The sequence below is a fragment of the Rhynchophorus ferrugineus genome, unplaced genomic scaffold (genome assembly GCF_030347505.1).
Source record: "Rhynchophorus ferrugineus isolate W39M unplaced genomic scaffold, kcgeb_rfMv2 rfM9, whole genome shotgun sequence".
NCBI lineage: Eukaryota > Metazoa > Arthropoda > Insecta > Coleoptera > Curculionidae > Rhynchophorus > Rhynchophorus ferrugineus.
Genome location: NW_027472588.1, coordinates 8,475,835 through 8,499,602, shown reverse-complemented (window position 1 = coordinate 8,499,602; position 23,768 = coordinate 8,475,835). Strand labels below are relative to the sequence as shown.

Below are 23,768 nucleotides of genomic sequence, written 5' to 3'. Positions count from 1 at the left end.
TTGATTCAATTTTCAAATTACAATTATATATTTAATTCAAATACTTTATCATGCAGTGGTTTTATTTTAGCATCGTCACTTATATTTTAAGATCATTTAAGAAGTTAATTAGTGTTTTAAAAAAGAATGCACAATAATTTACTAAAATATTTTAAATTGCTTTTAAAATGAAAATTTTAACCTATTTGAGATTGAAGTTTTTTTATTTAAGAAACTAGGAAAAACAGGTAAATATCATATAAAAAAGTCTCATAAAAACCCCAAGTAATCATGGTTTGATAGTTTCAACTACAGCAATGCAAAAGCAATGAAATATTTTACGTGTTGCAGTTAAAATTGGTTGATTCAATTTTCAAATTACAATTATATATTTAATTCAAATACTTTATCATGCAGTGGTTTTATTTTAGTATCGCCACTTATATTTTAAGATCACTTAAGAAGTTAATTAATGTTTTAAAATAGAATGCACAATAATTTACTAAAATATTTTAAATTGCTTTTAAAATGAAAATTTTAACCTATTTGAGATTGAAGTTTTTTTATTTAAGAAACTAGGAAAAACAGGTAAATATCATATAAAAAAGTCTCATAAAAACCCCAAGTAATCATGGTTTGATAGTTTCAACTACAGCAATGCAAAAGCAATGAAATATTTTACGTGTTGCAGTTAAAATTGGTTGATTCAATTTTCAAATTACAATTATATATTTAATTCAAATACTTTGTCATGCAGTGGTTTTATTTTAGCATCGTCACTTATATTTTAAGATCATTTAAGAAGTTAATTAGTGTTTTAAAATAGAATGCACAATAATTTACTAAAATATTTTAAATTGCTTTTAAAATGAAAATTTTAACCTATTTGAGATTGAAGTTTTTTTATTTAAGAAACTAGGAAAAACAGGTAAATATCATATAAAAAAGTCTCATAAAAACCCCAAGTAATCATGGTTTGATAGTTTCAACTACAGCAATGCAAAAGCAATGAAATATTTTACGTTTTGCAGTTAAAATTGGTTGATTCAATTTTCAAATTACAATTATATATTTAATTCAAATACTTTATCATGCAGTGGTTTTATTTTAGTATCGCCACTTATATTTTAAGATCATTTAAGAAGTTAATTAATGTTTTAAAATAGAATGCACAATAATTTACTAAAATATTTTAAATTGCTTTTAAAATGAAAATTTTAACCTATTTGAGATTGAAGTTTTTTTATTTAAGAAACTAGGAAAAACAGGTAAATATCATATAAAAAAGTCTCATAAAAACCCCAAGTAATCATGGTTTGATAGTTTCAACTACAGCAATGCAAAAGCAATGAAATATTTTACGTGTTGCAGTTAAAATTGGTTGATTCAATTTTCAAATTACAATTATATATTTAATTCAAATACTTTATCATGCAGTGGTTTTATTTTAGTATCGCCACTTATATTTTAAGATCATTTAAGAAGTTAATTAATGTTTTAAAATAGAATGCACAATAATTTACTAAAATATTTTAAATTGCTTTTAAAATGAAAATTTTAACCTATTTGAGATTGAAGTTTTTTTATTTAAGAAACTAGGAAAAACAGGTAAATATCATATAAAAAAGTCTCATAAAAACCCCAAGTAATCATGGTTTGATAGTTTCAACTACAGCAATGCAAAAGCAATGAAATATTTTACGTGTTGCAGTTAAAATTGGTTGATTCGATTCTCAAATTACAATTATATATTTGATTCAAATACTTTATCATGCAGTGGTTTTATTTTAGCATCGTCACTTATATTTTAAGATCATTTAAGAAGTTAATTAATGTTTTAAAATAGAATGCACAATAAATTACTAAAATATTTTAAATTGCGTTTAAAATTAAAATTTTAACCTATTTGAGGTTGAAGTTTTTTTTATTTAGGAAACTAGGAAAAATAGGCAAATATCATATAAAAAAGTCACATAAAAACCCTAAGTAATCATGGTTTGATAGTTTCAACTACAACAATGCAAAAGCAATGAAATATTTTATGTGTTGCAGTTAAAATTGGTTGATTCAATTTTCAAATTACAATTATATATTTAATTCAAATACTTTATCATGCAGTGGTTTTATTTTAGTATCGCCACTTATATTTTAAGATCATTTAAGAAGTTAATTAATGTTTTAAAATAGAATGCACAATAATTTACTAAAATATTTTAAATTGCTTTTAAAATGAAAATTTTAACCTATTTGAGATTGAAGTTTTTTTATTTAAGAAACTAGGAAAAATAGGCAAATATCATATAAAAAAGTCTCATAAAAACCCCAAGTAATCATGGTTTGATAGTTTCAACTACAGCAATGCAAAAGCAATGAAATATTTTACGTGTTGCAGTTAAAATTGGTTGATTCAATTTTCAAATTACAATTATATATTTAATTCAAATACTTTATCATGCAGTGGTTTTATTTTAGTATCGCCACTTATATTTTAAGATCATTTAAGAAGTTAATTAATGTTTTAAAATAGAATGCACAATAATTTACTAAAATATTTTAAATTGCTTTTAAAATGAAAATTTTAACCTATTTGAGATTGAAGTTTTTTTATTTAAGAAACTAGGAAAAACAGGTAAATATCATATAAAAAAGTCTCATAAAAACCCCAAGTAATCATGGTTTGATAGTTTCAACTACAGCAATGCAAAAGCAATGAAATATTTTACGTGTTGCAGTTAAAATTGGTTGATTCAATTTTCAAATTACAATTATATATTTAATTCAAATACTTTATCATGCAGTGGTTTTATTTTAGTATCGCCACTTATATTTTAAGATCATTTAAGAAGTTAATTAATGTTTTAAAATAGAATGCACAATAATTTACTAAAATATTTTAAATTGCTTTTAAAATGAAAATTTTAACCTATTTGAGATTGAAGTTTTTTTATTTAAGAAACTAGGAAAAACAGGTAAATATCATATAAAAAAGTCTCATAAAAACCCCAAGTAATCATGGTTTGATAGTTTCAACTACAGCAATGCAAAAGCAATGAAATATTTTACGTGTTGCAGTTAAAATTGGTTGATTCGATTCTCAAATTACAATTATATATTTGATTCAAATACTTTATCATGCAGTGGTTTTATTTTAGCATCGTCACTTATATTTTAAGATCATTTAAGAAGTTAATTAATGTTTTAAAATAGAATGCACAATAAATTACTAAAATATTTTAAATTGCGTTTAAAATTAAAATTTTAACCTATTTGAGGTTGAAGTTTTTTTTATTTAGGAAACTAGGAAAAATAGGCAAATATCATATAAAAAAGTCACATAAAAACCCTAAGTAATCATGGTTTGACAGTTTCAACTGCAGCAATGCAAAAGCAATGAAATATTTTACGTGTTGCAGTTAAAATTGGTTGATTCAATTTTCAAATTCCAATTATATATTTAATTCAAATACTTTATCATGCAGTGGTTTTATTTTAGTATCGCCACTTATATTTTAAGATCATTTAAGAAGTTAATTAATGTTTTAAAATAGAATGCACAATAATTTACTAAAATATTTTAAATTGCTTTTAAAATGAAAATTTTAACCTATTTGAGATTGAAGTTTTTTTATTTAAGAAACTAGGAACTAAGTAATCATGGTTTGATAGTTTCAACTACAGCAATGCAAAAGCAATGAAATATTTTACGTGTTGCAGTTAAAATTGGTTGATTCGATTCTCAAATTACAATTATATATTTGATTCAAATACTTTATCATGCAGTGGTTTTATTTTAGCATCGTCACTTATATTTTAAGATCATTTAAGAAGTTAATTAATGTTTTAAAATAGAATGCACAATAAATTACTAAAATATTTTAAATTGCGTTTAAAATTAAAATTTTAACCTATTTGAGGTTGAAATTTAGGAAACTAGGAACTAAGTAATCATGGTTTGACAGTTTCATCTGCAGCAATGCAAAAGCAATGAAGTATTTTACGTGTTGCAGTTAAAATTGGTTGATTCAATTTTCAAATTCCAATTATATATTTAATTCAAATACTTTATCATGCAGTGGTTTTATTTTAGTATCATCACTTATATTTTAAGATCATTTAAGAAGTTAATTAGTGTTTTAAAATAGAATGCACAATAATTTAGTAAAATATTTGAAATTGTATTTAAAATAAAAATTTTAACCTATTTGAGATTGAAATTTATGTAATTAGGAACTAAGTAATCATACTTTGATAGTTGCAACTACTAAAATTAAAAAAAAATTACTTGGTATATTTAATATTGATTGATTCAATTTGCAAATTAAAATGTATTATCATGCACTAGATTTATTTTGGTCTCGCCAGTTATATTTTAAGAATATTAATGTCTTTAGTCCAAACCTTTCTATTCTTATATTTAATTAAATAGTGCATTGAAAATACAATGCGCAATAACTTAGCAAAATTTTTAAAATTATGCTTAAAACGAAACTTCACCTATTTAAGATTTCTTTTAACTTTCTGTCCACTATTTTATTTGTGTTTGATATGGTAAGTCCAATTAATTACTTAATTAAATATATTATTATGTATTAGTTTTTTTTTATGGTCTCACCGGATATATTTTAAGAATAATTAATTTCTTTGGTCTAAAACTTTCTATTCATATATTTAATTAAATAGTGCATTAAAACACACACACACTGTCCAACAATTTAGCAAAATATTTTAAATCGTGTTTAGGAAAGCTAAACTATTTTAGGGTCGAAAAACTTTCTATCTACACTTGCATTTATATTTGATAGTATTATTGTATAAGTAATGATTAGTATGAACTAATTACTAATAAGTGTCATTGTTTGAATTTATTAGATATTAATTGTTACTTACTTATATATTATTATCGACCCAAAATAATATAGCAATAGTAAAATATTTTAAATGAAAAAACATCTAAGAACTTACATAATTAACATTACATTATAACTTCCTAACTATATAGTTAATTTAATTATTTAATGCACAAAAACACAATAATTAATAATTTAGAAAAATCAAAATAAATAATTAATGGTTAAGCTAATTTAATTTTCCAAAATTATTTATTAAAATTTTCTGATTTTAACTAATTATTTAATTAAAGTACTCATAATCTTAAAATTTAATTAAAATTAAAAAATGCATAACCTTAAACCTACAAGCTGTTGTGTAAATACTTTATTGATTCACCATTAGGATTTAACAGACCATCCTGAGATATCCGGCTATACACAGTTTGGTGACTGACGTAACAAACGTGAAATGTCTATAATTAATAGTTGTTTTTAGTTTGGTTTTTATTTCAATAAATATTAATAAAAAGCTTTGTTACCCTTCGATTTCATCTTATTCCAATTTTGAGAATTCTTTGATTTGATTCTTTGATGTTATTTTTGTCTGTTTAATTATTAAAATATAACAAAGTAAAACGGAACAATTGTGAATCAAAAACAAACAATTAAAACAATAAAATTTCAATTAGAATAGTGTAAAAATAATTATAATGCAATTGCACCATACATTTATTCTTTTCTTGACATTTGGTGTATGCACCTATGTTTTACAATATTTTACAGATACTTTCCAAGTTTGTTCGTTGTCATATCTAGCAATAATCAATTCTTTATAGTGTTATTTTAGAAATCATTAATAAATTATAACTATGGATGGCAATGATGTTAATAGAAATACCAGAAATGTCTTTTAAATAGTCACTGTGCACTTTTAGAATGTAAAATAATAATTTCCACTGCTATTATCAAAAAAGAATTTGTTTTTCTATGTGTTAAGTAAGAAAATATATATACGTTCACTTGTAAAGCGATTTTTCGTAGGGTTAATCGTAATTTTCCGATAATATAGCAACCAACAATACATTGCATCCTTCCTCAAGTTCATTAATCCTTCGGGGCTCTCGAAGCTGTCGGAGTATCACGAACAAGACCTGCCCCCTTCTCCTCGTTTGCCCGACGCATTTCCTATATTTTTGTTTTTTGTTTGCGTCACGTTTATTGACAGCGAAACCGACGTACCGAGCGTGCCCGAACAATCTCGAGCGCAGCTCGTCGACGTGCACTCTTTCGAATTCATAACCGACACACGTTACGCCGGTGGGTGGGTACCTTGCAATGAAATAAAAAATGTAAAGCTCTACGATTTACAGCCCGCACTAGTTAGTACGCTTCTAGGCTAGGGGTCAAGATAAATAATTTTAGACTGAATACGAAAAAGATATTACGTGACGCGCGGTTGTGACTACGTGTTCATATACAGTCAATTCTTTCGAGCACCACCCTTTTTACTTATTAATAAATGAGACTGAATGAATGTATCAATAAAATTAAATAAATACGAATATACGAATAATATCTCGATAGTTTTGGTCGAATCGATGATTTTTATTTGATTTTTTGGGCAGGATTTCGACATTATTTCACTTTCGTAATAGCGTAAGTTCAGTGAATTTATATATAGGACATTCCTGCGCACTGTTGACGTTGTTGAAGGTACGGTTTTGTTGTGATATAACTTAAGCACGTTTTATTGTAAACTGATTTTTTCACGTACGAAATATAACTATTTTAAAATAAAATTGAATAAGATAAATATCTTGGTGTGGGTTATTTAAAAATATATTTATTTTGCATGAGTTTTATTGTATATTGTATAGTGCGCACAGTCATATTATTAATTTTCATATATTTTCAAATAATTCAGTCCTGAAACCCTAATTTAACATATTGTTGATACATACGTTAATGTAAATATTTAAATTAATTTCTGTTTTATTATACCAGAGAGAAAGTTAAACAAGAATTAATAAACATATTCTTACTTGTAGTTCAATATGTTTTTATGTAATAATTACCCTAAAACATTATAATATGAAATATTTTGTTTTATAAATCTATTAATTATAAATATATACTATAAGTTTTGTTTCATGAAAACTTTTTCATGTGTAGAAACGAACAACATTCTTATCTCACTTCATGATTAAATTTTAAACATATTTATGTGATGTTTAATTAATGCTGAGACTATATCCATGATTAATTCAATAGATTTTAACAATATAATAATACACATCGAATAAATAATGTCTAATTAATACGCTAATTTTATATTTCGAGCTCGCTATTTTTTTCTAGGCTTCACAATCCTTGAATAATATAAAGGAAACACTAACAATAATTTACACCGAGTTGTTATCGAAATATCTCTGTCAACTTGTCTCTTATCGAAATATTCTCGTTTAATATTATCTAATCATTTAATTTATTTTGTAAACATGTTAAATAAATAATGTAATTTATGTTTTTTTTCTCTTTATTTTCGTGGTATTGTCTGGTCGAATTTGCTCGACAGGTAAAGAAGAAGATATTTCTTTTCTAGTCATTATGAAATCGAAAACGGTAGTCGATTCACCTCAGGTAGATATTCTATTCATTTTTTGGGTTTATGTTTGATTTGTTGATAATAGGGATTATCTTTGACGTTCAACTGATGATTGAAAAGGAAATGAAATAATATTGTATTCGGGAAATGTGTTTTTATATATTAGTTATGGAATGATGAACTGTTATTGATATTTTTTTGGTGTTTTTGATGCATTGTTTGTTTAATTTCAGAGCTATAGAGGTAGGAAACCCAATGGTCCAATAACATCGCTGGGAGTCGGGAACGCCGGTATACCACCACCACACGAGACCAACGGAAGTGCTGTAGCTCCACCGCAGCAACCCACTTCACGGCCTAGTCCTCAACCACCAACCGCTGGCCCCCAATCAATGCCCGTCCAACAACAACCAATGGTAAGATCGCTTTATTTATTTATATACGCGCGTATAATTAAACCGAATCGATTTATTTTATTAAATTAAATTACCGTTAGAATATTTACTACATGCGCGTAATCGCTCTCAAGGTAACGTAATTTATATGTGACCTTGTTACGAAAATAAGCAACCGCAATATTACGGCCTGATAGTTAAAAATATAAAAATTAAAGAAGAAAATCGCCTGGGAGCCAAGGCCGCGACAATAGTTTTCCTAACGAGGGCTTCGCTTTATTCTAAACTCACCAATATCTTGTTTGTTTATTATAAATGCAAATAAAAATCGTACTGATTTATTTACAATAGTGATAGGCCCATATCAATCGGTCTTTGCATTTGTATTAGCCTGATTCGAATAATGAAGATGATAGAATAATCGTTACCCATATCACATCCCAGTTTGTGCTGCTTTAGCAGGATATTCATGTTAATCATTGTGGTTTGATTTACTTTTCGTTAATTATTTTAATTGGTCGATAATATCAACACTCTAACGTTGATCGGTGTTATATAGGAGAAATTTGTTTTTTTTTTTGATGACAAAACGGGTATGATAAAAATTCAAATAATGTTCATATTTGACAAGAGCGAGGAAATTATGTCAAGGCTGATTAAATTTTATACATTTTCTTCCTAGTATTAGTAACAAATACTTTAACCTTGCTGGCGATTTAAAACAAAAACATTTTTATTACATGGATTTTCAAATAATTTTCTTGTTATTTGGTGGACCATTTGTTACATCTAAATATAGATGTTGAACAAGTATTAAATACTGTATAGTTATTTTTAATTTTGATTCATCTAAGCGGTACTTGTTTTGTATTTTATTCTCAGCTTTATTATGTAGTGGTAAAATGTATGAATAATTGACATTGATTGAAATATGGAAAAATTGACTCAGATACTTTTAGTTGTTTATTGTTAACCAGTAAGTACTTAATGGAAATAATTAGTGGACATAGGAAATTTTAATTATTTGTATTTTGATGTAACTAATCTATTATTTTATTGTATTTCTTTACAAATTCCACTAGTTGTTTTTATATTCCTTTAGTGTATTTTGCTTCTCTTTTATGGAGGTTATTAATAAAGATGTCCAGTATTTCCTAGAATTATTCATAGTCGATTAATAAATTGTAACTCAACAAAAGGATGTAGGATTTATTTGAAAAAGTAGTAACAATGATGGACAATATCTTTAACAATAATCCTTTTCAATTTATTTTTAAATATGCCATTGTTATGAGAAAATAGCGCTTAATAATTGGGTTGTTGAATCAAGAATTTTCATTATGTTTCTCGATATTAATTGATATTGTGATCAAATTGGGTGAATTGTTTGAATTTCGTTTTACTTTTAGTTGTTTATTGTTAACCAGGAATTTTAATTATTTGTATTTTCGTGTAACTAATATATTACTTTATTTTATTTCTTTACAACTTCTGCTAGTTGTTTTTATATTCGTTTAGTACATTTTGCTTCTCTTTTATGGAGGATGTTAAATAAGAAGTATATTATTACAATGTCGAATTATGATTATATGATTTAATTGTTTTAATCTTTGTTAATATGCTGGATTAACTTTTTGGTATCTTAAGCCTAATAATGAATGCTGTTGACATTTTCGTCTATTTAAATAGTTATTTCACAACAATTATAAAATAATAACAATTATATTGCGTTCTAAGCGTTTTACGTGATGATTTCCCAAATTATGCGACATAACCTCATTTGTTAGCAACTATAATTAATTTTCTTTCTAGTGTGTTATTAATCCACTCTTCGCGTTTCTTCATTATCAGCCATGTATATTCACGTGATGCGACAGATCTTGAGTTAATATTCAATGACAACGCTCGGAGATGTTCCAGATTTTATAAATTATTTACGGTCGTTTTCCTGCGGCCTCTCTCTCTCTCCCCTACCCTCCCCCACCACTTATCCGAATACCGCGAAAATTTGAACGGTCTCGCCATCCGTTTCCCCTTCCCCCAAGTAAACATATCGCCCGTTCCGACCCAGGGGGGAATCTTCTCGTGAAAAATGCACCCAACATTAACCTTGAAAATAAAAGTCCGTGTTATCATCAGCTGAGCTGGGGAGATTCTCCATTTGATAGCTTGAAGGGGATGAAGGGTCTGCTGTATAAACACCCTACCGTTGGGGTAGGTCGCGGTACGAGGCCCTTTCCCCCCCCGGGGGTAACGAAATCGTATTCTGTCTGTCTCAACTTTAACCTCGGTCTCCAAATAAACTACGACAAAGGACGGGGACCATTACTTTTTGTCGATGTGTGGATCTGTTCGTCCTTTGCCGGGCCTTCGCCCTTGACAATGACCAATTAAGTTCTAACGGAAGAAGACGTTGTAATTAACACATTTACCGTTAATGACGGGATTCAACGAGCTCGGTTTTTCGCACTGCCATTTTTTGCCGACATCAAATAAAATATACTTTCGTTTACACGTATTAACAAATAATACATGACAAATATTGATTTATATTCGATGTTTTTCCATTTATATGAATGAAACACGTACTCTGAATATGGTCAAGACATTCTAATCTCGTACCGTTGTTTACTGGCTAAACTGGTTATAGTTATCGCTTCATAATCTTGAACTTTTGCTGCAGTGCATACTGATTCATATTAATCACAAACTCTAGCAGTAATACGGATATTTTCAGATTAAATTTAAAAGCGCATTGTTTATATATCTCGCATAATGTTTGTGAATGGATATGAATCAAAATATCTTGTAAGTTACATATCGGAGCTTGTTGTTTTTTATTGACTCACTGAACCGATTATCTGTTTTGTCTTGACCTTTTACAGAAACATAAACCAACTGAAACTTAATATTTTAGTTTGAACGATATCTACATTGATTCAATCAATTAATACTGATAAATCATAATTAATAATATATAACATTATAAATAAAAAAAATATTATGTGTTTTTTTATGTAACGGTGGTCATAGATTGCTATTTTTCAGACACCAATGCCATTTTATGCTGACCCCAATCGGTTTCCAACCCCAGTATGGCAGACAGATCCATCCCAAGGTACGTATGATGGAAAGCAAGTAACAATTTGGTGAAATAATGTATACTATGACTGTAAATTAATTTAGAGGGATTGATTCTATTAATTGAAAAGTGTTTAGTATTGATTTTGATGGTTTTAAAAGTAGTCATTTCGATTCAGTTAATAAATAACAATAATATCTAAATGATACTAATAAAAATTACAATCAAAATAACATTTGTTCAACAATGAAGTCCTAAATTATCAAATAAACTACATATTTTCACATTAAAGTATCTCAGGTCCTATAAATTTGTTTAAACTAATATACATTAGTACTGTTCTCTGCTTTTCCACTAACATCGCACTTCACCAGTTCAAAATCTTACTCATTTTGTGCTATTTCTGAAGTATCATGAGACATTAAGATCGTAGCTCAATATTTTTCTTATATTTGATTCCCTATTTTTTTGTCCCATTGTTAATTTTGTTTATTGATGTTTGAAATTTCGTTACTGTTTGTTAATGGTTTTTCAACTAGAGCTATTATGGTGGTATCATCAGCCAATTTAGCTATTGTACTATGTTGAAACTCAGGAATATCATCGGTGTACATCAGGTAAAGGATCCAACACACTACCCTGCGGCAATCTAGCTTTTGTTTCTTTCAATTGATCATCATGATTAAAGTCCTGAAGGCTTTATCCGAAATAAAATACTGATAAAAGAAAGCAGCAACTCTACAAAATATCTAGATAATCATGTTATCTAGATATATCATTTATAAGGGTATCTGACCATGTCGAATATTTGGAGTCGCTTGATGTCTCCATCTTTTATGGTAAGATTTAAGGAAATATGTAAATGAATCCTTTTGGTTAAGTATTGAAAGAATAAACATCGCTATACAAGTAGAAAAGTGATAATAAGTTCCAAAACTCACGTGTTATCTCATTAATTATTACTTATTTGGGCGTCTTTATTACTGTATTAGACAATTATGAGAAAAATAAAAATCCAAACGCTTCCAAAGTAATGACTACCGAACAAAACAATCTCTCAATTTTAATTAACAGTACCTTTTAAAAGATGAATTCGTGATAATTTGTTGTTCTTTTGAATTTTTAGGATGGCAAGGACAATTCATTCAACAAATCCCCCCTGCAGGACAACCAATCGATACGTACCAGCAGTACCCGAATGGGATTTACCAAACCACGTATCAGCAGCCTGCTTTTGAAGCCAATACATTTTACGCTGGTGCCGTCCAAGTCTTAACGCCAACTAATGCTCGACCACCAAGGTAGTGATTGTTTCGATGCCAAAGGCCGTATCGAATAACGAAACATTTTTTGCAGTGTACCCAACCAACAAAGTCAGATGGTCCCACCACGACCAAACTCCAATTACGCTCACACACCCAGTCCTAGTCCGGCAGCTCAACAACCCCAATCTCAACAGCAACAACAAAGCCAGCAGCAACCGAGCAATAACAGACCGTACCAGGAATACAATCAGTTCGGATCAAATAATTCGGGAAATGAGGGTTCTCAATCCCGTCCCAGTTCGGTAAGTTATAGAACAAACACCTTTTCACAGGGTTATTTATCGGAGAATACCTTCATTTCAGGTAAACAGCGTTGTGAATCAGAATCCACCAACTCCGAATCAAAATTTCAACCAGAATCAGCAACAGTCGCAGCAGCAACAGCCTCAGCAGCAGACGGTTTATACTACGGTGAGCTCGGCAACTTTCAGTCCGAGTTCTAATCAGCAAGCGACACAGTATGTTAATGCGAATTCGGGAAACGGTCAGCCTGGGTATCCACAGGTAGGTCAGTGGCATCATCAGTTGTGCTTCACCTTATCTAGATTCGATATATCTTGATCACTATTAAGTTGACATAAAGATAGTTTCGCAATAGAGATTTAGTCAATAGGTAGTAACAATTTTGTCAAGCTTTGAACTTTATGTTTCATTAAAACTAATTTGCTTTTGCTACAGGCTTCATACAGTAAAAAGATAACAGGTCAATTGAAAAATACCTGACACATAGATGGCGCTACTAGAATTAAATCCATATGTTTTTTAGTAAGCCCGAACCGAATTATAGCATTTTGAGTGAAGTAACTTTTATTATTGTAAAAAAAAAATGGATAAAAAGGAATTTCGCGTGTTTTTGCTTTTTAAAGGGAAAAAATACAGTTGAAGCAAAAACTTAGCTTGATGCCGAGTTTCCGGATACTGCCCCAGGAAAATCAACCATCAAGGATTGGTGTGCTAAGGTTAGACGTGGTGAAATAAGCACCGAAGACGGTGAACGCAGTAGACGTCCAAATGAGGTTGTTACCGACGAAAATATTTAAAAAATCCACAAAATGATTTTGAATGACCGTAAATTGAAATTGAATGAAATAGCAAACACTCTAAAGGTATCAACTGAACGTGTACATCATATCATTCACGAATATTGGGTATGAGAAAGCTCTGTGTAAAGTGGGTGTCGCACGAGCACACTTTTGACCAAAAACAACGACGAGTTGATGATTCGGAGCAGTATTTGAAGATGATCAAGCGTAATAAACCCGAGTTCTTGCGTCGATATGTGACAATGGATGAAATACTGTTCCATCATTTCACTCCGAAATCCAATCGACAGTCATCCGAGTGGACTGCACACCATGAACCCGCTCCAAAGCGTGGAAAAACGCAAAAGTCGGCTCGCAAGGTTATGGCATCTATATTTTGGGATGCGCATGGAATACTTTTCATTGGATACCTTCAAAAAGGAAAGACCATCAACAGCTACTATTACATAGCGTTATTGGACCGTTTGAAAGACGAAATCGCCGAAAAACGGCCGCATTTGAAGAAAAAGAAAGTGTTGCTTCATCAAGACAATGCACCGTGTCACAACTCGGCAAAAACGATGGCAAAAATCCCTGAATTGGGCTTCGAATTGCTTCCTCATCCACCGTATTCTCCAGATCTGGCCCCCAGCGGCTAATTCCTGTTTTCAGTTCTCTTAGTAGTTCGTATTACACTACATTTTGCTAATTACACCATCTTAACAGAAATACATTTTGGTCATGATTATTCCGTTTTGGTGTCGACGTATATGGCTCTTCTGGACTAACCCATGACTTTTTGTGCTGGGGATTGTCGTATCATATCCACTTTTCATCACCAATCACAATACGCCACAGAAAACTCTTCTATTTTTATCCGGTAAGCAATGAAACTGAGATTTTGAAACAGAGGAATTGGCGTCTTCATGTTGTAGCCATTTTTCATCACATTTAAATTTCTGAAAACAATTAATTCAACAACTGCTAAGCTCTCTGAAGCTTTCTTCAGAGTTTGTGTTGGGTTTTCGTTCAATAAGTCATACAATTCATTGTCTACCAACTTTTTTATTTCTCCAGGAAGTTGTTTACTATTGATATCAAATTTACCACTTTCATATCTTTAAAACCAAAATCGACATATGACCATTAGTTTCCGACAGTGCTTTTTGGGATTCGGAATCAAATCAAACAATAAAAATAATGAATTTTATGTTGGGACACATTAAAACCATTGAATTTAACAATTGTTTACATTTCTTCTTAGTTTTTTCAGTAATATATATCACAGTGTTTTTGACTGAACAATGTTAATGGAAAATATTGAGATATTTTAATTCATAGTAATCTTGGTCGTTTAGAATCATTGTTTGGTGATTTTAAAAATGGAATTATTTTTGTTCCTCAATTATTTCCCAGCTACCGCGGAATTACTGTCGACTTCTGGAATTATATATTTTCGAAATACAATTCAGGGTCTTCTATGAAGGGACATTCTCAACATTTAAACCTATTTCGGCTGGAATTTCATAGGGCAGTGTCTTAGGACCACTGCTATATCTGCCCTATACTGCTGATATCCCAACAATAAAAGAAACAGTACTTGAAACATTTGCCGACGACACAGTTATCATGACAAAAGATGTATCTCCATCTAAGGCTGTGAAAAAAATACAATTAGCGGTCAACAAGATCTACATATGGACTATTGACTGGAAAATACAGCTTAATAGTCCCAAATCTGGCCATGTTAATTTAGTGTTGCGGCGAAATGACAAAAATATAATTATATCACTTGACTGATGCCCGATTGCTCAAGCAGAATGAGCTAAATACCTCAGAATATATCTGGATGGTAGGTTAAATTGAAAAAATCATATTGGAGAAAAAGCAGAGTAGATTAACTCAAGCAACTGTACTGGTTGGTTGGAAGATACTCTGTTGACCTAATACCAAAGAGAGTGGTTTATCAGTCACTCATGCAATCATGTAAATGTAGGGTTGCACTAAAACATCAAACCAACTAGTTATCCAACGCACCCAAAACAAATTTCCACTATTAATTACCAATACTTATCGCTACGTAACCAACGAAGAACTGCACGATGTCCTCGGAATCGAATGGATCCAAGATTTCGCCTTAAAACATAAAATAAGGTTGCTAAACCAACGTACTCTGAAGAAAATCAGAGAAATGAAGCTAACCGAACTAAATGAACTTGTTTAGTGTATAAGTGTATTCTTAACTTTAGCTTAAGTGTATTAGTTTAATGTTAATTTGTTAAATATATACTGATGTATTAATCCCGTACTCGCCTTGCTTGTGTATTAATGCAAGTACAACAGAACAGTAGTAATAAATTAATTTGTAAATTGAGACTGTACTAACCATATCTGATGTAAGATGTAATTAACAAAAAAAGATCTTTGCCAATAAAAATGGTAACAGTACTAGGATAAACCATTAAAATAAAGTTACAGAGACATGACAAAATTTTAAGTTATATATGAGAATTTGATATCCATTTAATAACTAAGCACTCGCTACGCGCTAGTAATTGATACCAATAGTTTTAATTATGTTCCTAAATTGAGATAAAAATATTCCTAAACCTCGGATACCGAATATTTGGATTTATAACAAAAAAACCAAGACTATTTTTTGTCAACTTAATCCCTATTAATCGTATCTATATTAGTAGCTTTTAATGTTTTCCTTTTTTTTTTTCGCAGGTGAACACCAGCAGTCCGCAGGTAATTTCACACAACTCTAGTGGCTACCCAGGCAACGAGCAATACAGCGGACATAACCAACAGCAATGGCAGGATCATCAAGTTATATGGGATCGACAGCATCAGCAACACCAGCAGCAGCAGCAACAACAACAACAACATCAACAACAACACCAACAACAGCTAGCCGATACGAAACTGGAACAGAATTACCAGCAACAAGACCAACACGGAAACCAGGAACGTTACATGCACCATCAGCATCAGCATCAGATCCCAGACAATCCGTCTCCGAATAAAATGCAAAGTGATAACGTGCAAAAGACATTCTCCCAGGCGGACAAGGTGAATTTGAACACGCGGATAAAAACGATGATCCTGAACAAACAACAGAACGACGCCAAGATGGAGCAGGACGTCAAACCGGTAGAACAGAACAACGCTACCGGTCATTTTTTATGGTATAGCCACCATCACCACTTAGATCCGCTAGGTGTTGATGGTGGCCCCCACAAAAACAATCTACCCAACGGTGACGACTTTTATCAGAATAACGTGTCGCATAATACTCAATCGCTTGCTCAAAATAACGTAAAATTTCACGATAATGTAAGACTTCAATACAACGACTATACTCTAAAAGACGTCAGTGAACGTTCTAATAATATTTATGATAATTCGAAGAAATTAGTTGAGGGTGACCGTAGTTACGCGACAATGACATCGGTGCAGAATAATCCTGCGATGCTGGGATACGAGTCAAATAAGTATTACAGTTACGATCAATCGTTAAGAACAGACATATCAGGCTCAGGAGTTGGATACAATAAAATCGAACCATTTCGACATCATCCCACTGGAAGCGAACCTGCAACCGGTCGAATAAAACAGGAGGAAGTTCCTCATCATCAGTCCCCATTCGAAACTGTTACGAGATCACCGGTTGATAACAAGGACAAGGTTCTAGACGCGAGTAGAACCCTTGGTCACATGTTCGCGTCGCCGGAAAGAACGAAAACCTGGCTGATGGAGAAGAAGAAAGACAAGACGCCGCTCAGCTCGCCGCTGAACAAGTTGTACTCGCCCGACAGCAGTGACAATCTCATCAAACTGAAATCGCAGGAGAAAGTTGACAGATCACCACCGAAGATGGGAGAGGAAATACCGCACTGTCAATGTTTTCCTCCGGACCAAAGCCCACCCGAGCCAGGAACTTATTATACGCATTTAGGCTGTGCTAATAATCTTAGGACCCTGAGACACAACTTAGAATGTCAGACAGGTTGCAGCGGACCAGCTATTAGGATCGAAAAAGTTAAATATACCGGGAAGGAAGGAAAGACAGCCCAAGGTTGTCCAATTGTGAAGTGGGTAAGTTTCTGACACGGTCTTAACTGGAATTCAATGATAACCCAACAAGTTGTTGCCTGTATTTCTCATACAAGACAATTTTTAGGTCCTCCGTCGAGTTAGTGTAGAAGAAAAGTATCTAGTCATAGTTAAGCATCGAACGGGTCACACCTGTCAATCAGCTTTCATAGTTATTTGCTTAGTAGTTTGGGATGGAATAGCCAACGATCAAGCCGATGACCTATACTCGACACTGACCGATAAACTGAACAAGTTCGGATTGCCTACGAAGAGGAGGTGCGCCACCAATGACCCTAGAACTTGCGCTTGTCAGGGTATCAACGAGGATACCTGCGGAGCCAGTTTCTCATTCGGATGTTCCTGGAGCATGTACTATAACGGATGCAAGTTTACCAGATCCAAGGAGGTGCGGAAATTCCGACTGAGTGTCAAAGAGGAGGAGAACGTCATCGAGGAGAAACTACTGCGTCTGGCCGATTGTATAAATCCGCTGTACAAGACCTTGGCGCCTCAATCTTTCGAGAATCAGATTGGTTTCGAGGACGTGGCGCCAGATTGTCGTCTGGGTACCAAGTCTCAACGGCCCTTCTCCGGCGTTACGGCTTGTATCGATTTTTGCGCGCACGCTCACAAGGATATCCACAATATGAACAACGGCTGTACCGTAGTGGTGACCCTAACGAAGCACCGAGGTTTAAGCAAACCGGACGAAGAACAGTTCCATGTACTGCCGCTCTACGTTCCTCATGCCACTGATGAACATGGATCCAAGGAGAACCAGGATTTAAAAATTCGTACAGGAGCTCTGGAGGTGCTTAATAAGTAAGTTTTTTTTTAATATTTACTCAATCATTTTACTTTTTCTTTTTAATACCTTTAAACGCACCAATAATATTCAGATTCTGAAGGATCTGGTTAATGTTGTAAATACATTGTTGAGAAATGTTTTAAAAGAGCTCAGATAGTACTGTTTCTAATACAGCATTTCTATATGTTTTCTCTGCGTCAGAGTTTTTTTCGTCCAAATTTTACTCTTTGTACAATTTCTGTTGAATTTTGAACATTTTATAAGCTATGTTTTTAAATGTTTTGAGGGCTTAAGCTTATATTAATTAACCTCAGTGTACTGAGATGAGATTATTAACAATACAACAATATGGTGTTCCGTAGAAATCAATCCATTGCAACTAATTATGAATGAAAGATTGTGTCCAGTAAAGGTTCGAACGAAATGAACTATAGTTTCACTATCAGTAGATAATAGGGTTTGCATAAAATAAAGAGAAACAGATTGACATCTATTATGTTTGAAGCTATAGCTAAGTTTTGCGGGCCAAGAGGGTATATTTATTACAGGGGGAAATAAAAAAAATTCGATTTTCATAAAAAAAATATTTAAAAATTATTTAACAATACTATAAAACATTTTCAAAATATATCAAAAAACAGTATCTAATCTGATAACTGAGAGCTTATTTTCCAACTAAACATTGTTATTGCCTTAAATTATAACATAGTACAAGAAATTAAGAATAAATATTCGATATATTCAAAGAATTTACATTTAATTAACTTATATATGTACCAACTTTAAAAAATAATATGTCAAAAGTATATACAAAAATACAAAATATGCTTAAATATACTAAAGTGAATTACATTTTTATTTTTTGATTTCTAAATTTTCTTCTGTTTTTATATATTTCTTTTAATGTGTATATAATTGGACACTATATCAATTTTATTCTTTGAAATCGTATTGATTGTTTGATTCGCCAGAACAAGCAACACTTAATTATTATTTTCCTTATTATATTACGTTGCTTCGAATGGTATACACAATTAATCGTTTTAAAAAGTAAGTTAGGTTTTGTACATATTTTTGGCAATAAATAAAAATAGGTAGAGGAACCTTCACAAACAAGTGAATTAAAATACATAAAATAAAAATAAAATAACAATAGTAGAACAATAAAAAGATATGTAATAATTCTTGCTTGTAATATTACCACATATAGACTTCATTCTTTTTTTTTGTCAGTCAGCGTCAGCCTTTATGGTGGTCAACTTGAAGGCACATATTAATCTATTTCAAATGAATCTGTGGAGAAGTATTTTGTAATTCTAAATATTCAAACCCCTCAACTTACTTTCTTTGAAAAAAAAAGTACTTGCATCGATTTCTATTGATGATTCTCATGTGGACTGAAAAACTGCTGATAGCAATGTTGAACTTGTTGAAATATTTTCCTTCTCAATAGATTAAGGCAATTAATCTGCGAATATACACATATTATTAATGTACATTTTAATGAAAGATTTACTATTTACGCGGCGAAACAACGTTCTTCCTCATTCGGTCCCATAATTATTTGGTTTGAAATGAAAAGAAAAACCTTTCTGTCGAGAAGCTTGACGTGGGAGCTCATTTTCCTTATTATTTAGGAGCTTTTCATTGTTTATCTTGGAAAAGAATCAATTTTCAGTCAAGTAATCAACCATTCTGTTTGTTAATACTACTCATTTAACTGTTAAATAATGTATTTTGATCATTATAAAGTAAATTAAATAAGCCATATTATGGCTTCCTATATTTTGATGATTTTCCGATACTTATTTATACCCTTTTCTTGATTTCTAGATATGAATGCGAAGTTCGCACGTTCTCAGAACCAGCAGCTAAATGTCGGAATCGCAAGAGCAAAAAAGAAGAGACCCAACGCAAACGAAAAGCCTCGACGTCCCTCAAGCCCTCGTCGCCCTCCGTGTCGTCCACCACCTTGCAGCACCCGAACCAAAGGCACCCGATCAGTCCCGGTCCTTATAATAGTTCAGAAATACAAAGCGGTCAGGTGTCGAGTACGGTTCTCGACTCTCCAAGTAGACATTCTAGTTGGAGGTACGATCATTTTCCTAATAGTTATCAGAACAATACCAGTGTGCATAGTAATGGCAATAACTTCATCCCCTCCAATCTTCCGCAATTCTCCGTTTTCAAAACCTCCTACTCGTACAACTACAGCGGCTTCAATAATTACAGTCCGGATGGACACGTGAACGGTTTCACGAATCATCTCAGCCCCGCAATATATAGCAATCATCATCCCACTCCGCATCTTTTCTCGCATTACACACCGTATCAGTTCCCCGCATACAGAAGTAACAACCCCTTCGACGACATGTACTCGAATAATCCACTACCGCCCCCTGGCGGCGACGTGCCGCCCGCCTTACAACAGCCCAAGAGCAAGTCCGTCGATATCAAATACACGGACAACTCCGAGTGCTTCAAGGATCCGGAGATAGGTGGCGTGGCGATCGCGCTGCCCCACGGTAGTGTATTATTCGAGTGCGCCAAACACGAACTGCATGCCACCACCGCCCTTAGAAAACCGAATAGACAGAATCCCACCCGTATTTCCCTCGTGTTCTACCAACATAGAAACTTGAATAAATCACAGCATGGCTTAGACGAGTACACTTTGAAACAGAAAAGTAAATTAGACGAGTCCCAGTCGGACCACGACCTGAGTCTCGATAGTAGTTTGAACAGTAGTTTGGAGAAGTGTTCGGGCGAGGTGATGCTAAGGGCGGCTACTGCCCCCACCATATCTGTAACTACCATGTTTCCAATGTATCCCTGTATGGTTACAGGTCCTTACCAGGAACATTTGGCCAGTGCTCTATCGATGCCAAACAAATGACACTGTTTTACTTCAAGTTATTGTCATTCCTGATGGTTTAGTTTCTAGGTTTTTGTTTTGTTAGTGCACAAATTAATTGACAGAGTTCAACACGACACAGTGACAGAGTGAGATAAACACACCGAACTGTCCGAATCGGTGTTTTCATCTGACTTACCGAAATAAGCGCGAACCAGAACTATTATACACCACCAAATATGCTTACCGAATATATTTTAGAAACCCTTAACAGCTATAGTACTCGTTCGTTTGTTTTTCTTTATATCCCGACTTCAAACTCGTTGTTTTAGTTTCGACTATAGTTGTTAGGGAGCGTCGAACCACTAAATGAGTGCCTCTATGATCTCAGAAATGCTATAAAAATAGTTCACAAATTGTTGAAACAAAGTACAAAATCATATAAGACACGTGGTAATGGAAATACTATTTTCTTTGTATATACGAGCCTAAAAAAGTATTTGAACATCAACCACAGTACATCTGTCATTGTCTGCCTCTACCACATCAATTTTCCATTGTTTTATACCAAAGTTTTTTACCAGAAATAAGTATTGAATTGTTTTTTATTAATTATTTTATATGCTATGACTGTAATTGAATTATATATTTTTTTTTGTATATATATATACGCATTGATGTTTTTAAGTATTTATACGAATTTTAGGTTTTTTTTTAAATGAAATATCATCGAAAGAACGTGGAAGAATTCTCATCACCCCGAGTGCATCAACGTTTTTTACGGTTATCTTCAATACTGAATTCTTCGACTTCCTTTCGTTACGATTAAATTATAGACTAAAGTAAGCCATTTAATTTATTGATATCTAACCCCATTATTGAAATTAGGTGTGAAAATTGGATTAAAAAACTATTGCAGAAATAAAATTAAGTATTCAAGGAAAAAATTGAATTAGTTTGAATCTTCTTTCCATAGTTTGCCTTCAGTAGTGTGGCCACATATATTTTTTTACGAAAAGTGGCGTGAAAAAAAGTACTAATTTATTGATCCTGAAATAAAGTTTGTTTCTATTTATAAAAGTGTTTAAAACTAAACATAGTGTATTATGTATAAGAAATGATGATGATTCTTCAGAAAAGGCCATAATGTTGTTTGTAAATTGAACGATAATACCTTTTAGAGATTTTAAAGTATATTTTTACTAAAAAAAATGAAGAGAAAAAATATAATAATGTTCTTTCGTGTCATCGCATACGAAAATATTAAATGTATAGGGTTAGTATAACACTGTCGTTTGGAGAAAGTAATATATATGTTTATATTATTAAACTTGATGCCAAATTTATAATTATAAGAGTATTCCGTTTTTATTGCCAATTTTATATAATGTACTGAGCAAAAACAGTTCGGGTTTTAGCAGCTGTGCGATTCATTTGCGAAGAGTATCATATACTATTGAATGATAGAGAATAAAACTTGGTCTTCCAAATTAAAAATAGAAAAGAACTACCAGTCTGATCATGATTTCACTGATTTTGCCAAGTACATTCGCTCGTTCATCCTACATATATAATGTAGCGATCGCTTCCAAAACCAATAACATGGTTGATACACCATACCTTGTACTATAGTTTAGAGCACAATTTTAATTTATTTATTTATTATTTATTTTAGATTTATTGTTCCAAGTAGAAACATATTTTTCCACCATAGGTCACCTTATTGTCTTATGTTCTTCATTCAAACCCAAAACAATCAACAAGACTATACAACACCAAACAGTAAAAACAAAAGCCAGGGGAACAATAGTATTATTTTCTGTGCAATAGAAACAATCGATTCAGTATTACTGACCTGTGGTGGGAAACTATCCAAGAAAATACGTTTAGATCGAATTTAGAAATGTATATATATTTTTACACCATTTTAGTAATGACCAGTAAACTGCAAATGGGAAAAGCAATCAAGTTGTATATATTTTTTTAAGTGGATACTTGCATTCCATCTGTTGATCCATTTGTAAGATTTCTCACTCATTTTTTCATTAGGGTATACCAAATTGGGAAGAAAAAGGAAAAGCAATATCTTAACTATTTATAAAGTTTTTCATATCAAGCGTGGAAGTATCTACTCAAAAGTAAAATGCCTGTTTATTAATTGATTGATACTATCATTTGTAATTCCTAGTTATAGACTTTTTATTTTAGAGTTAAGAAACCAAATATGTGTAATTGTCTTGTGAATATATTTATAAAATAGGTGGTGTCTTTGTTTTTATTCCGACCTTTATAGAACGTACATTGGAGTAAATAATAAATTCTTGTCTTCATTAACCTTAAACACTTGTTTTTTTTTTCAATACATCTTACATTAGATATATTTGTATAATTGTATAATAATAATCAATACATAAGCAAGATGAATATGTGATAAATACGCTAATATGTGCTTCCCAGCGTTAAGAGTAACACTTATATACTAGACAAATTTGTGTGGTTTGGCTTGCTTCCTTTTTTTGTATCTGTATTGCTATCACGTAGCTATTTTAATAAACATATTTCGTATTTTTAGGAGAAATCTTGGACTTCATAAATCTATATGATTTCAAAGTCATTGTGTAGTTCCTCATTGGTTATTTAGCAATTAAAAGTTGATAATTAAACGAAAAAAACATTGTTTTGGCAGCGTTCGATTTTTGCAATACAATTATACAATTTTGGCCCCTCTTAAGCCGAAAATATTAACAAATACACTTGAAAGTAACAGT

The 23,768-nt window shown here is 31.7% G+C and overlaps 1 protein-coding gene across 1 annotated transcript in view; it reads left to right on the top strand.

The window, feature by feature from the left end:
* The window catches only part of Tet (Ten-Eleven Translocation (TET) family protein), a 97,863-nt gene extending 74,603 nt beyond the window's left edge, over positions 1-23,260 (top strand). The window contains exons 2-9 of the mRNA XM_076413511.1: positions 7,647-7,829; positions 10,857-10,926; positions 12,017-12,191; positions 12,247-12,457; positions 12,519-12,719; positions 15,968-17,338; positions 17,424-18,160; positions 19,980-23,260. Of these exons, the coding sequence (XP_076269626.1) occupies positions 7,647-7,829; positions 10,857-10,926; positions 12,017-12,191; positions 12,247-12,457; positions 12,519-12,719; positions 15,968-17,338; positions 17,424-18,160; positions 19,980-21,042 (4,011 nt within the window). The 3' untranslated portion in view covers positions 21,043-23,260. The remainder of the gene's footprint in view (positions 1-7,646; positions 7,830-10,856; positions 10,927-12,016; positions 12,192-12,246; positions 12,458-12,518; positions 12,720-15,967; positions 17,339-17,423; positions 18,161-19,979) is intronic.
* The last annotated feature ends 508 nt before the right edge of the window (positions 23,261-23,768 follow it).